The sequence below is a fragment of the Engystomops pustulosus genome, chromosome 2 (assembly GCF_040894005.1).
Source record: "Engystomops pustulosus chromosome 2, aEngPut4.maternal, whole genome shotgun sequence".
In the NCBI taxonomy this organism is placed as follows: Eukaryota; Metazoa; Chordata; class Amphibia; order Anura; family Leptodactylidae; genus Engystomops; species Engystomops pustulosus.
The window spans coordinates 229,506,964-229,520,478 of NC_092412.1; the positions used below are offsets into that span (position 1 = coordinate 229,506,964).

A 13,515-nucleotide genomic window follows, 5' to 3' on the forward strand; every position below is an offset into this window, starting at 1 on the left:
GTGGTTTTGCTGAAAAAACAATTATAAAATTATGATAATGAGGCTCTACCGCTCCTATGGGTTCTCCTCTTACCCTAATTATGCACTGCTCCAGAGAACACTGTATTCACTGTGCTGTCCCTGACAAGCAGAAGTAATCAATCGCTGCACCATCCCCCAGCTGCTGTGTATGAGTCATCCAGCTCAGGTTGATTAGTTCTGTCTGGGCAGTTCAGGCAGCTCCTGTGTGTGTTGAAGTAATGTGTTTATGTATGGCAACCGGCCTGCACCCAGCTTTCCCAAGGTCCTGTTTTTTGAGAAAAACCACTCCACTAAGGATTAAATAAGACATGTTTCTGCATCAGTGTACCTACAGCATTCTCAAGGTATGTTTGGTTCACAATGCATAAAAACAAATGGTAGATTTCCTTTAAGTATCACTTATTAAACCAATGGCAGGCATCTTGTGCCTACTATACATTTAAGAGCCACATACCAACTCAAGCTTGTAAACGCCTCCTCTGGTGCTTCCATTCTCTCGCGATCACTGCCTCATGCCTGCTGCAGCAATGGTTTCAGTATGTAGCTGTCGTGCGGCTGCGGTCAGGATGGGAACGTCCGCCTCTGTAAAAACAAAACAAAACAGAGACCGGCAAAATTAGGCAGCCCCACGGGAGAACAGGATCAACGGAGATGAGTAAATGTGTTTATTGTTTTATATACCTCCCTTCCCCTTTAAGGACAGGGACTATAGGAGCCCCAGCACTCTGGTGCTCCAAGGTGAGCCACAATACTACAGCTACAAAGTCACTGCACTTAAAGGGGTTTGCCCATCAAAGAAATCTCTCAGATTTTAACCCCCTAGTGATATTTAAAAAAAAAAGATTTTTAACCCCTTACTTTACAATGTTACTCAGTTTTATAGATATTTTAGCTCCTATCACTCAGTGATGGTCAGTGTAAGTGTGAGCGGATAAACCTCATTTTTAGAATGACCAGGGATAAGCCCAACAGCAGAGATCTGGGAGAGATGAGCCCAACAACATCTGTACGGAACATGTCCCCATTAATTAAATGCTTCATAAACTTTCTCTGGATCATTCTAGAGGTCTATAAGATATAAGGGGATATATGTAAATTCACCCATAAGAAATAGATGGTGGTACAATTGTTCGGCTCCAAAATCAGTCCGAAATAGGGTTTTCTTCTCTTGGAGCTTTGCGGCTTATTATTATCTCCTTCATTTGGAATTGGGACTCGTCCAGCGGCTGCTTACATGTCTGCCTGCCGTGGTTTTGCACAGAAACTGCGAACATTCAGCAGTGAACGTTCCCAGGCTGTTAGGAAGTGCTCAGGCACATGGCAGGAACGTCCCCATGGCACACGTAGAAACAATGATAAATGTCCTTTGTTTTCAACAGTTTCAATCTCCGGTTCTACAGCACATCGTACTATAAACCTGCCCATTTAAAGCTGAGATAAGTATCTTTAAATTGACATCAGAAGTAGGTTTCAAGGTGCTATGGAGCTCTAAATAAGAGCATCTGAAATGACGCTTCTGCTCCAGCCAGATAACCCACTGCGACGCTTCTCAGCTTATTGTCATAAGGGTTTTTTTCTTAAAAAAGGGTAAAATGGACAATATTTAACAAAAAAAAGAAAAAAGATGTTAAGCTACCTGAGAGTGCTGTGGCTTTAGAGGTGTAAAAGTTGGTGACCTTTTTAGTTTTCCTTTTTTTTTGGACTGTCTTTTACACAGTTCTGTGGTTTGTTATCCCCTCTTATTCCGGGCATTGGCTTTCACTGAATTAGGATGTTCTGCCTATTACTATATACATATGATGTTTCCCTTGCAACTGTTTGTTTTTGATTTGTTATAACGTAGTTGTGTTATATAATTTGTATACTTATTTTTCAGTCTAAAGTCTATACCCGAACACCAACCATGTACCTGGACTTGAAACTAGAAAAAGGCGCAAAGTTCATCCAGGCCGTACCTAAAGGTGAGACAGATTTTGGTAACATGTTACGTATTTACTATATTTTTAACTATCTTTTCATTATAATCCTCTATAAACAAAACTGAGCAAATGAAAAAAATCATAGAGAGACAACGAGGCTCTTCTTTTCCTATCTTGCTACTACAACATTGGCAAATGTAACATTACTAAATCACATATTCCTGTCCGCAAAATGGGATCGTTCTGCTGTAGATGTTGGACAGTGAAGAGAGAGATTTGCCAAATCTGTTTTTCTAGGAAACTGAAGTTGTGGTCTTTGGTAGTCTTAGATTGAGGACACGTACAACAGTAGAAGTTTACATAGTGGAGACTGTATCTAAGTAGTAAGCTTTTTCTGGTACTATATATGTAGTAAGCTAGGTTTTGTTACTGTATCTGTGTAGTAGCTTAGTTCTGGTACTGTATTTATAAAGTAAGTTTGATGCTGTTCCTAAGTAGTGGGTTTAGTTCTGGTACCATATCGATCTTGATTCTGTTACCATATCTGTGTAGTGGCTTAGTTCTGGTGTTGTATTTATTTTGTAAGTTTGGTGCTGTTTGTAAGTAGTAGTTTTGGATCTGGTACCATATCTATGTAGTAATCTTTATTCTGGTACCATATGTGTGTAGTAATCTTGATTCTGGTACTGTATCTATGTAGTAGTCTTGATTCTGGTGCCATATCTATGTAGTAGCTTTGTTCTGGTGCTGTATCTATGTAGTAAGATTGGTTTTGGTGCTATCCCCTTGTAATAGATTTAAATATGCTGTAGTTTCCACGCACCTGTAGACCATACGGAGCCCTCAATCTTTTTAAAAACCAATGACCATGATATTTTAAAAAATGTTGGAAAATTATATTACTTAAAAATCTTTAAGTAAATAACTACAATGGCAATTGGGAGTATAAACAATGTTGACAATGCAGACTTTGTGCTAGGACATGTGTCTTTATAAAGGAGAGCGGGTAATTTAGTCACATACTTCCAAGAGGAATAACAGAGGAACAAACCTGTAAAAAAAAGAAATAGTTTTAGATTTGATGTCTCGCCAGGATTGTATAGAGGTAACAGGTTCGCTTTAGATTTCTGTTTTCTAACAGACTACATTAGAGACGTAGTATCGAAGCCTTGATCCTCGTGTAGTATTTGGGTATTGAGTATTTTGTTACTGATTCATCCTCCCAGCAGCAGTATTCTCTATCTGCATATTAGATCACTATGTTTTCCATGTGCCGGGGCTACACGTCAGCCAACATAGGAAACGCTGAGACGCCAAACAGCTGGACGGCCCCTGCTCCGCTTCCACCTGCTGTCTGACACAGATGCTCGCCTATTTACTCCAGGCTTGGGTAATGTCTTTATGACAGACTGTATCCACAGAACAGTAAATTAGCTTGTTGACTCTCGGTGGATGTGTTTATTTGGCTAGGGATTTGTCTTGCTGGCTTTAGAGGGGAAGTTGAGCTCTTTGCTGGCCCCTCCTCGCCAGATCTGGTTTTGTCATCTGTAATGTAGTACAATGTGTACAAGGTCACAAGTGAGAAAATAAATCTCAAGTTAAGAGTAATAGTAAGTAAAACCACAGCCGCAAACCGCAGTTTTGCTTATTTCGGCAAAGACTGGTAAGTGCCTTGAGTCATAGTCATATTATTACGTGCAAACCTCCCAAATATCGCAGATTCAGCAGGATACTCCGATTTCGGTCCTGCTGTGCTGAGAGGTAGAAGATATGTCCAAGGACTAAACTACTGCATATCTGCATGTGGAGATGTTAAGTGTAATGGTGAAGCAAGGAGCTATGCACTCCCTGCTCTGCCATTATACCCAATGGCGGATCTTCATATAGGTGGCATGGGTGGGAGCCCGGGGCAATTGGGCCCTATTGGAAGATCTGCCATCAGTCTATACTTGCCTTCGGCCTCTTCTCCTTCCTGCCTGCACACATCACTATGACGCAGCGGTGTGGCAACATTTCATTAATAGAGGGGGATCTATTATAAAATTACATTTACACACAGTACAAGATTAAGGATTTAGAGTATATAGAGAGTATAAAGAATATAGGGGATATAGAGTAGTACTTAAGTCCTAACATCCAAGCACAGAACGCTGAGGGGGGGGGGCCCTCAACGTGTGAACAGCCCGGGGCCCATGAGACACTTAATCTGTCACTGATTAGACCTCTGCTGCAGGGGGCTGGCACCACAATATGTGTGTGTGTACGTATATGGAGCGTACATTGTAAGTTGGAGAGTGGAAAGTAAATAAAAGGGGACACTAGAAGTGACCATTAGTAAGGGGGAAATTCTAAGTGAGAGGCTATACCAGTGATGGTGAACCTTTTGAAGACAGAGTGCCCAGGCTACAACCAAAACCCACTTATATGTTGCAAAGTGCCAACATGACAATTTAAGCAGTAACTTATTGATTCCTGCTGTATGACAGGTTTTAATCGTATTGGCGTCCTGAGTTCACCAATACAATAGATAGATGTCTTGGCAGCCAAGGATGTCACTTTAAAATAGCACTGAGCTTGGCACGTCCTGGGCTGTATTGTATCACAGGAGAAAGCCTTGAGTCCTAGCTTGTAAACTTTGTGTGGGGTGAAGGCCTGGGTGCCCACAGAAAGGGCTCTGAGTGCCACCTCTGGCACCCGTGCCATAGGTTCGCCACCACTGGGCTATACGTAAGACCCTACAGAAAAAGGCAGCATCAGTGGTCGGCTACAGAAAGGGAGGATTTAAGTGGGAGCTAAAATTAAGGGGGCATTATGTGTCAAGGAGGTACAGGAAGGGGGCAATATTAGTTAGCGGGCACATTGAGGCTGGGGGTATTCTTCACAGGGGAGAATGATGTAGATTGATGGGGTGGTCATAGAGCAGGGGGCATTATATGATGGGGCTATAGGAAGAGGGAACTATAGACTGTGAATGGGACCACGGGTGAACATTAACTCTCTGCTGCCTGAAGTGAGCTATAGAACAGCACCCTCCTCCTTCCCATCTAGTAGTAATATATCAGGTTATTTCTTTTAGTAGGTGGGTTCTCCATGCAGTTCCTCACACACTTTATAGCAGGAGACTGGGCCCACGATTCTGCCTCCCGCCTTGCTGCAGGTGGTGCTGCCTGAGACTGTAAGCTCTTGTGTCACCCCCTCATCCTTATAGACTGTAAGCTCTTGTGTCACCCCTCATCCTCATAGATTGTAAGCTCTTGTGTTACGCCCTCATCCTCATAAACTGTAAGCTCTTGTGTCACCCCTTCATCCTCATAGACTGTAAGCTCTTGTGTCACCCCCCTCATCCTCATAGACTGTAAGCTCTTGTGTCACCCCCTCATCCTCATAGACTATAAACTCTTGTGTCACCCCCTCATCCTCATAGACTGTAAGCTCTTGTGTCACCCCCTCATCCTCATAGACTGTAAGCTCTTGTGTCACCCTTCATCCTTATAGACTGTAAGCTCTTGTGTCACCCCCTCATCCTCATAGACTATAAACTCTTGTGAGCACTCCTATAGTTCCATATGATTGTATGTACTCTGTACTGTCTATTTTAGTTGTAAAGTGCTACAGAATATGATGGCGCTATATAAATATAGATTATTGTTGCTTCACGGCTGGTGCACCCCTGGCTGGGACACAGGAAAAGGGGGCTTTTTACAGTCTGGGGGCATAATTAGCATTTTTTGGCTTACTTGATTGCCTGTATCTCTTCAACCAAACAGTATCTCTTTATGTAGTGCATAGGGGGAGCTGGATATAGCTGGATATAGCACTGGCAGAACCATTGTAATAAATAATCAACCTCGGATCTGTGTATGATCCGAGACTGTCATGGTAACCTATTGTCGCCCCCCATGACTTCACAGGGAGCGGCGATCGAATTCAATATGGTGGCACCCAAGCGCAAGGATTTAAATGCCTCTGGCAGCTTTGCCGGAGGAATTTACAGGGTTAACACCCGCGATTGGTGCCAGCATCAACCGTGGGTATTACCGGTGGGTGTTTGCTGCAGTATGCAGCAAACGCCCACCTTATACGGAGAGGGCTCAGCCCATGTGACGCTATCGATGTGTGATGTATTTGTATGTCGATAAGGGATTAACTTATAAGGCATCATGATGATGGCAAATAGTCTTCTGGTCCAATTAGGGTTTGTAGCAGAGGGAATGGATCATCAGGAGTATGTGGTGTGCACATGTTTCTCTGTATACAGACATGAAAGGAACAGTCCAGTCAAAGCTATGTCATTCAATAATCCATGGTGCAGGGCCTGATGGGAGGAGCATTGTATTCCTAGAACCTGGAGTCCTGCTCCTCCCTTCAGGCCCTACACAAGGTATAATTCAATGAATCTGGAGTGTTCCTTTAAGGACCTGCATTGAGTGCAACTTATGTGGAATAGTGACAAGATGAGAATTTTGAAATATCATCTAGAAAAGACTGAGTTTTTAGAAGTGTGGATAGGAAATTCAACCCATGCCTGTGTGTAAAAAAGTTACTGTGCAGAAAGTTCACTTGTATTTTACTGGAAAAGATATTTTCCTCCTTCTCTCCAAATATGTCTCTGCGCACAATACACAAAGACAAGTTTATTATAAACAAACGTGAGACAGAACAGATAACTTTTTTGGGAAGAAACGGAGCTTTGCAGGAGTCTGGAATGTGGTTTCTGGGATAGGATTGTGGCATGAACGAGGATGTGACCGCCAGATTTGATAAAGGGCAATGGCATAAAAATGTATAGGAGGGGATAAACTCAGACTTGGATGAGCGCTTTAAAAATGTTTTTCTACTAATGACAACTCCTATCCACAATATATGGAATACATTTATCGAACCACCTGTGGTCCCTAAACTCAAGGGTCCAATCAATTTCCTGTAATTTTTATTAAACTCAAGAACAGTTTTTACTTGAGTGAAACAATGCTGCGATACCAAGCATATCCACCACTGAGGGTTTAACATGTTGAGTCAGATTTATTATTATTCGCATATCTTCTGGAGAACCCCTACTTTCATTATGTTGTAAAACCAAACAATAGTAACATAGTAATTGTTCCAGGGCTAGCGTCTGAGCGTGATTGAAAGTCTCTCACTCACCACGAATGGACCCAGGATTGGGGAGGAAGGTTTGGAGAAACCATGTTTAAGAAAAATGGCACACAAACAAGGATAGACATACTGTATATGCAGATGTAGCAAAGGTTGACACTTAAAAGTATCGGATTGACCCACCGGAGGACCTGAGGTTCCTCCGGTGGGCCCAAGCTCTAATGCATTGCTATACCCTAGAGGTACAGCAGAAGGCGTGCTACAGAAAAGTTTTATCTGGTGGGCCCAAGGAGCCCCAGTCTGACACTACATTCCACGCTGCAACAATGTGGCACAAACTGTTAACTTTTTTGTATTCATGGCATTTCAGTGGCCTTTGTTTTCAGTGATAAGGTAAGGTTTAGCTCACAATAATAGCAGCTAGTCCCATTAGTTATGCTCTGTACTTATAATGGTTTCTGAATTGTGCAGTCGATGTTCCTTTGATCATAATGAGAGCAGAACATTGGATCCATATTCAATTAATAGTAATTTATTACATGCTCTCAGTTGACACAGTTTTGGCTCTTGGCTCCAGCCCTAAAAGGGCATTTACGAAGGGGGTTATCTGTGTGTCTAGAATTAGACAACACAGTTCATTTGTCAACAGACAACTTTGATTTCTCAACATCATTTTTCATTTATTTCTCGATTGATTTAGCAATATATTTAACTTTTACAGTTCTGCTGTTGGCCGTGTCCACGTTCCTTAAACCAGACGCCCTCCTCTAAAATATTCTCATACGTCATTTTATGTTGTAATAAAATTTGTCATAAAATCCATCTAAAATATCTTAACCAGCAAAATATTCCTGGAACATCTGGTTGCATATACTGTAGAGCTTATGTGGTGCAGATATTCTTCATGTTGTGCTGGTTCCATTGTGGTCCAAAATGGTTCTTATACAGTAGATGAGTAATTAAAGAGTTCCAGAAAGTCAACCCTTCTCAGTATGTATTATAAGAGACTGGAGCTGAGTTACGTACAAGATAGGTTCCATAGGTTTGTTCTTAAGTTGAATTTGTATGTAAGTCGAAACTGTATATTTTATAATTGTAGATCCAGACAAAAATTTTTTGCCAATGACAATTGGAGTTTCAAGTATTTTTGCTGTAATGGGACCAAATTTTATCACTAAAGCTTCATTACAGACACCTTACAGCTGATAATTGCAGTCTGGGACTATAGTAACATCCAGAGAGCTTCACCAGAGGTAACAGTGGGCAGAGAGGTCCGTCTTTAACTATGGATCGTCTATAAGTCGGGTGTTTTTAAGTAGGGGACCACCTGTACTGTACTGGGGAGCTGGAGAGAAGAGAGCATAGTGTGATTCTCATTTTTATACCCCCCGGGACCTACATCTAAATCCAGATGATTCTGAACATTCCCTTTAAGGATTCTTTCAAACCAAAGTTCCACCAAAGAGGTGCTGTTAACAGAAAGGTCCCATTTCAAAAAACCACCACTTTAAAAAAAAATATATATGTAAAAAAGTTAACGCTTACAGTCTCCTACCAGTTCCAAAGGATGTAGTTTTCAGAAATAGTCGCTCACAATCCTATAGTTGTTAGAAATCTGGAGAAGAAGATAAAAATAACCCAAAAGATTAAAAAACTGCACTTCCACATTCAGAATCCATTGCTCTAATTTTCAGGTCACAATTTAAGGTGTTACCTAAATCAAGTCAGGTCCTCACAGAGAAACATTTTGGATAAAAAGTACATAATATTGTCTACTCAAAAACAAAGCTACAAAGCGCACATACCAGAAGGGGTTAAAATGTCCAAACCGCCAAACACTTCTCCCGACCCAGGTTTCGCCTCTTCCAGCTTTATCTGGGCCTTGAGCAGGGATCAATAGAGTCCAAACTCAGCCAATAAAAACAAGGTGGAGCATAAGGTGGACACCCACATGTAAATTTGCTTGGCTTGCCAGAATTTCCAAATATGTCCCCAGATTGATAGATCTTCAGTAATATTCTCTAGAACCCACTACATATTTAGCTTTCACCAGTGGCGTAACTAGAAGCTGATGGGCCCCAGTGCAAAGTCTGTGCCAGGGCCCCGACTATAATGTATGGTTTATAGTACTAGTCTTCTCATATGGGAAAGTGACACCATAAGGGCCCCCTAAACCTCTTGGGCCCAGGTGTGATCGCAACCTCTGCACCCCCTAAAGTTACGCCCCTGGCTTTCACAAATTTCTTCAAGAAAATGATAAAATCAGGGACACTTTTACACATGCCATGTGGGGATGAAGATATATGTTCCCATAGTTTTAATAACCTTAAAAAACTTTATTAAAAAGGTTCTTCAAACTGAGTCTATCAGCAGTTTTGACCATATAAAGCAGCAAACAATTCTAGGTATTGGTGTAACCATACCGTGTGTGTGTGTGTGTGTGTGGTTAGTAGTAGCAGCAGGACTATGAAAAATACATTTATATTCCAGTATTGTAGCTGGACTTGGAACTCTCTAGGGCACTGGTGTATGAGATGTCTTCACTGAACACACAACATAGTCCCCTTCTGTATGAATAAGAAGAGTGGTTAGATACTAAATCACAAAGTGGGGCTGGGTAGCCACAGAGGAGATTCCTCTAGTGTTCCAAGTCCAGCAACAATCCTGAAATAGAAACACTGCAGCTTTATATGGTCAAAACTGCTGGTAGGCGCCCTTTAAAAAACTAGTGTGAAAGAAACTGCCTAACACTACATTACAATATTTAATAACCATTCCAAGTATCCATAGCCACAATCAGTTCAATGCAGTCATTTATGACATTTATGACATTGGAATACTATGTAATCTACATAAATGATTTAAAAATTGGCTGACAATATTCTTCCCAATTACGATGAAACACACGTACCTTCACTCAGAATATTTAAATATAGTTGAAATGTTAAGAGCATCTATAAATGTATCCATCCTTGTTACATTACAATGGAGACAGGAATAGGCAGTAAATTTGTAAATCAGAGCTCTGAACCACATTCAAGGGTTAATGATGGCTGGGGGCCACCTAAAGGACTTCTACCACCAGGATGAAGGATTGTAAACCAAGCACACTGACATACTGGTGTGTGTCTGGCAGGATCTGCTCTTTCCTTAGCTTCTTATTCGCTGTGTTTTTTCTGTTATTTATTTTTTTTAAAGGGCTTTTCAAATTATGCAAATGAGCCTGAGGGGCTCCAGACTCCATGGGTGTTAATATAGCCTGAAGCCCCTCATGATTTCTAAAGTCTTTCTTTCCTTAAACAAGGGCAGCTTAGAAAGGAAGCTTAGAAAAAAGCAAATCCTGCCAGAGATGGCACCAGTATGTCAGTGTACTTGGTTTACAATCCTTCATCCTGGTGGTAGATTTCCTTTAATGTGGAGAAAAAGGAATTGTTTGTTGATTTATGGATATATAATGCTGATTTCCAGTAAATACAGTCATAACTCAGGACTCAAGACTTTAGCTGGGGTCCTGGGACCATTACTCCAGAACTTTGACTTAATATACTTTGTTTTATTAATGGGAAAAAGGACCTGGAGTTGTAATGGTAACTTGTGTAACTTTGAACATTAAAGAAAATATAATTTTCTATTATTACTTTGCAGGATGGACGGCCTTTATCTACACCCTGAAAGGAGACATACATGTTGGTGAGTCTCTAAGGAATATTTAAGCAGGTTAATTCTGATAGAATACTGGTGACTGCAGCTCTCCAGGGTTAGGGCTTGGAGATGGGCCCCAGTGCAAAGTCAGTGCCAGGCCCGACTATAGTGTATGGATTATAGTACTAGTCTTCTCATATTGGAAAGTGACACCTTATGGGCCCCCAAAGCCTCTTGGGCCTGGTTGCTACCACATCATCTGCAAGTCTTCAAGTTACACCCCTGCTGGGTGCAAATTCTGGCAACACGAACTCCAGCAAAATTGATTTTAAAAAGTCTCCTTCTGATCTAGTGCTTTGTACTAGGGGCAGTTGCGTCCCATTGCTTAATCCACTGTAGCTATGACAGGTACAAAGAGTTCACCGGTGATCAGAAGGTCACCAAATATATAGTATTCATCTTAAAAGATAACATTTTGGCATATAACTTTTGCTACTGCACATTTAACCTGTTGTAAGTTTTCATACTTTTCATCTTTTAAGGTCCAGCTGATGCCCAAAAAAAAATTGAGGCTCACCACACGGCAGTGCTGGATGATGGCGACAGCGTGCAATTTGAGAACAAGGTAGGACTGAAATGTTTTTGTGTCGGTCAAATACTCTGAGCCCCTCAAACCTTCAGATTATTGATGTATTAGTTTTAACATTTATTGAAAGCTTATGGTACTTTTTAAAGTGAATCTCTCCTAATACCCATAATGCGCTATGTACTAGGGCAGTGTTGGCTAACCTATGACACGCGTGTCAGTGCTGACACACGTAGCCATTTTCACTGACACACGGCTGCCTGAGAGTTAAGTTTCATCCTACATGACCAGGTGCAGTAGCCGGGAGGCTGAGAGATTGCACTGAGATTCCATCACTCCCCTCTCCTCCTCCTCCTCCCCCTGGCCGGTCCCTCCCCATGTGTGAGCTGTGCCTAGTGTCTCCAGTCAGCACAGGTATCAGCACAGGGCACAACAGGAGAGGTGACCCGGCCATACACCCAGGAGGCTCCTCTGCAGCTCCTGATAGTTGTGGTGGGGGTAGGATGGCAACACAGTCAGAGGCCACATTGCTGCTGCCTTGTGTGATGTCCCAGCAGCTGCCACCTCTACACTGACCAGCTCCAGAGCAGGGATGAGGGAGGACAACCACTCCCATCATACAGTAAGTAAGGTCAGTGCACTGTATGATAGAAGACAGTCATCAGGGCTTGTGAGTCAGTTTTGTGACGTACAAGCCCTGAAATAATCGCAACGCCTTGCAAATCGCCAGACATTGCGATTATTTTGCTCCGCACACCTTCTCCATGCCAAGAGGGCATGAAGGAAATACGGACAGCGGCGCCTGCGCCCTCGCTATAACCTGTGAACTTTCATGACTGAAAGTTTGCAGGTTACTAAGCAATTTCACACCTGTCTGATTGTATGGCAGTACATGGTAGGATCAATCAGACAATCCACGGTTAAAGTACCCTAGAAGTTAAATAATTATACATATTTGTTATTTAAACTTTAAATATCACAAAAATATGTTTTTTTGTCAAGGTGACACACCACCCGAGTTATGCTCGGTTTTTTGGCGAATTTTGACACACCAAGCTCAAAAGGTTGCCCATCACTGTACTAGGGAATATCGATAACATATTCTTTGTACAAGTCATGCATCTTTGTTCTTCTAACGCAGGGGGATGTACTGGCCCACTTGGTCTTGATTGCTGGGGAACCCATCAATGAACCTGTGGTGCAGCATGGTAAGATGATCGTTCCAAGTCTTCTCTGTATAATGTGTCTGTATGAATAACGATGGGGTCTTTGGGGATCCTTACAGCCGTTACAAAGTCGTTGTATCATGTTTAACAGTTATTCCCAGTGAAAAAATGTATAATTGTTGGGGAAACGGCAGCTGAGATCCACAGATCCTACCGAACCACAGATCCTACCGAACCACAGATTTTCGGAAGTCCCATAAAGTCGATGGAGCACAAGGCACAGGTCTTTCTGGTCCCACTGTTTTGGAGTGGGAAAGGGGACCTGTTAGGCTCCTCATTAGTGATGAGCAGACTTGATATCTATTTTTGGTTCAGCCACCAATCCGGCAGATGAACGCCCCTAGTAACAAACCAAGGCTAGGATTGGCTAGGGAGAGTTCCCCTGGCTTATCATAGCCATGGCTTATAGTTATGGGCATTCATTTTCTGGATTGATGACCAAACAGCCAATCCGGGTCGGGAGGCCAAACTCAAACTCAAACACAGACCTCAAGTGGCTCCTATCTACTCCTCATGATCATTGTTTTATTTAACCCATACCAGCCAAATCAGAGACAACCAGATATAGGCAGTCCTATCCAGCAAGCAGAGATCGGAGATCTAGAAAACTCTGAGAAATTCATACAGAAAGTATATAAAGTAATTTTTATAACTTTTCATTGTACAAAAAATATTTATTTCCTGAAATGGGAATACCCTTTAAGGAGGAGGTACAGTTTCTCAAATATCTTGATGAAGAGTATAGAAATCTATTTTTCAGGCAGTACTGTGTGGTAGGGAAAGTATGTGAAAGTCATTATATGGGTATTTTTGAGGGGAAAAAATGATGTTTTTTCAGGCCTGTATGGAATGGGTTTTAAGTGATGGATCCACTGACATCCTCTGAACACACTGCTGCCATCAGGGGGTCCATACCTCTATTTGTTCTATTTTTTTCTTAGCATTTCGTAACCAGTAGGTTAGAATTTTACGTTCACTTCTAAGAGATTCCCTGTGGGGCTACAAGTGACAAATGTGCTACGAT

General features: G+C 41.9%; 1 protein-coding gene across 3 annotated transcripts in view; it reads left to right on the forward strand.

Moving 5' to 3' along the window:
- The window catches only part of PIR (pirin), a 39,827-nt gene that overhangs the window by 23,923 nt on the left and 2,389 nt on the right, over positions 1–13,515 (forward strand). For all 3 annotated transcript variants that reach the window (XM_072138453.1, XM_072138451.1, XM_072138452.1), the window contains exons 6-9: positions 1,898–1,982; positions 10,683–10,727; positions 11,222–11,304; positions 12,407–12,473. In XM_072138453.1, coding sequence (XP_071994554.1) covers positions 1,898–1,982; positions 10,683–10,727; positions 11,222–11,304; positions 12,407–12,473 — 280 coding nt within the window. The remainder of the gene's footprint in view (positions 1–1,897; positions 1,983–10,682; positions 10,728–11,221; positions 11,305–12,406; positions 12,474–13,515) is intronic.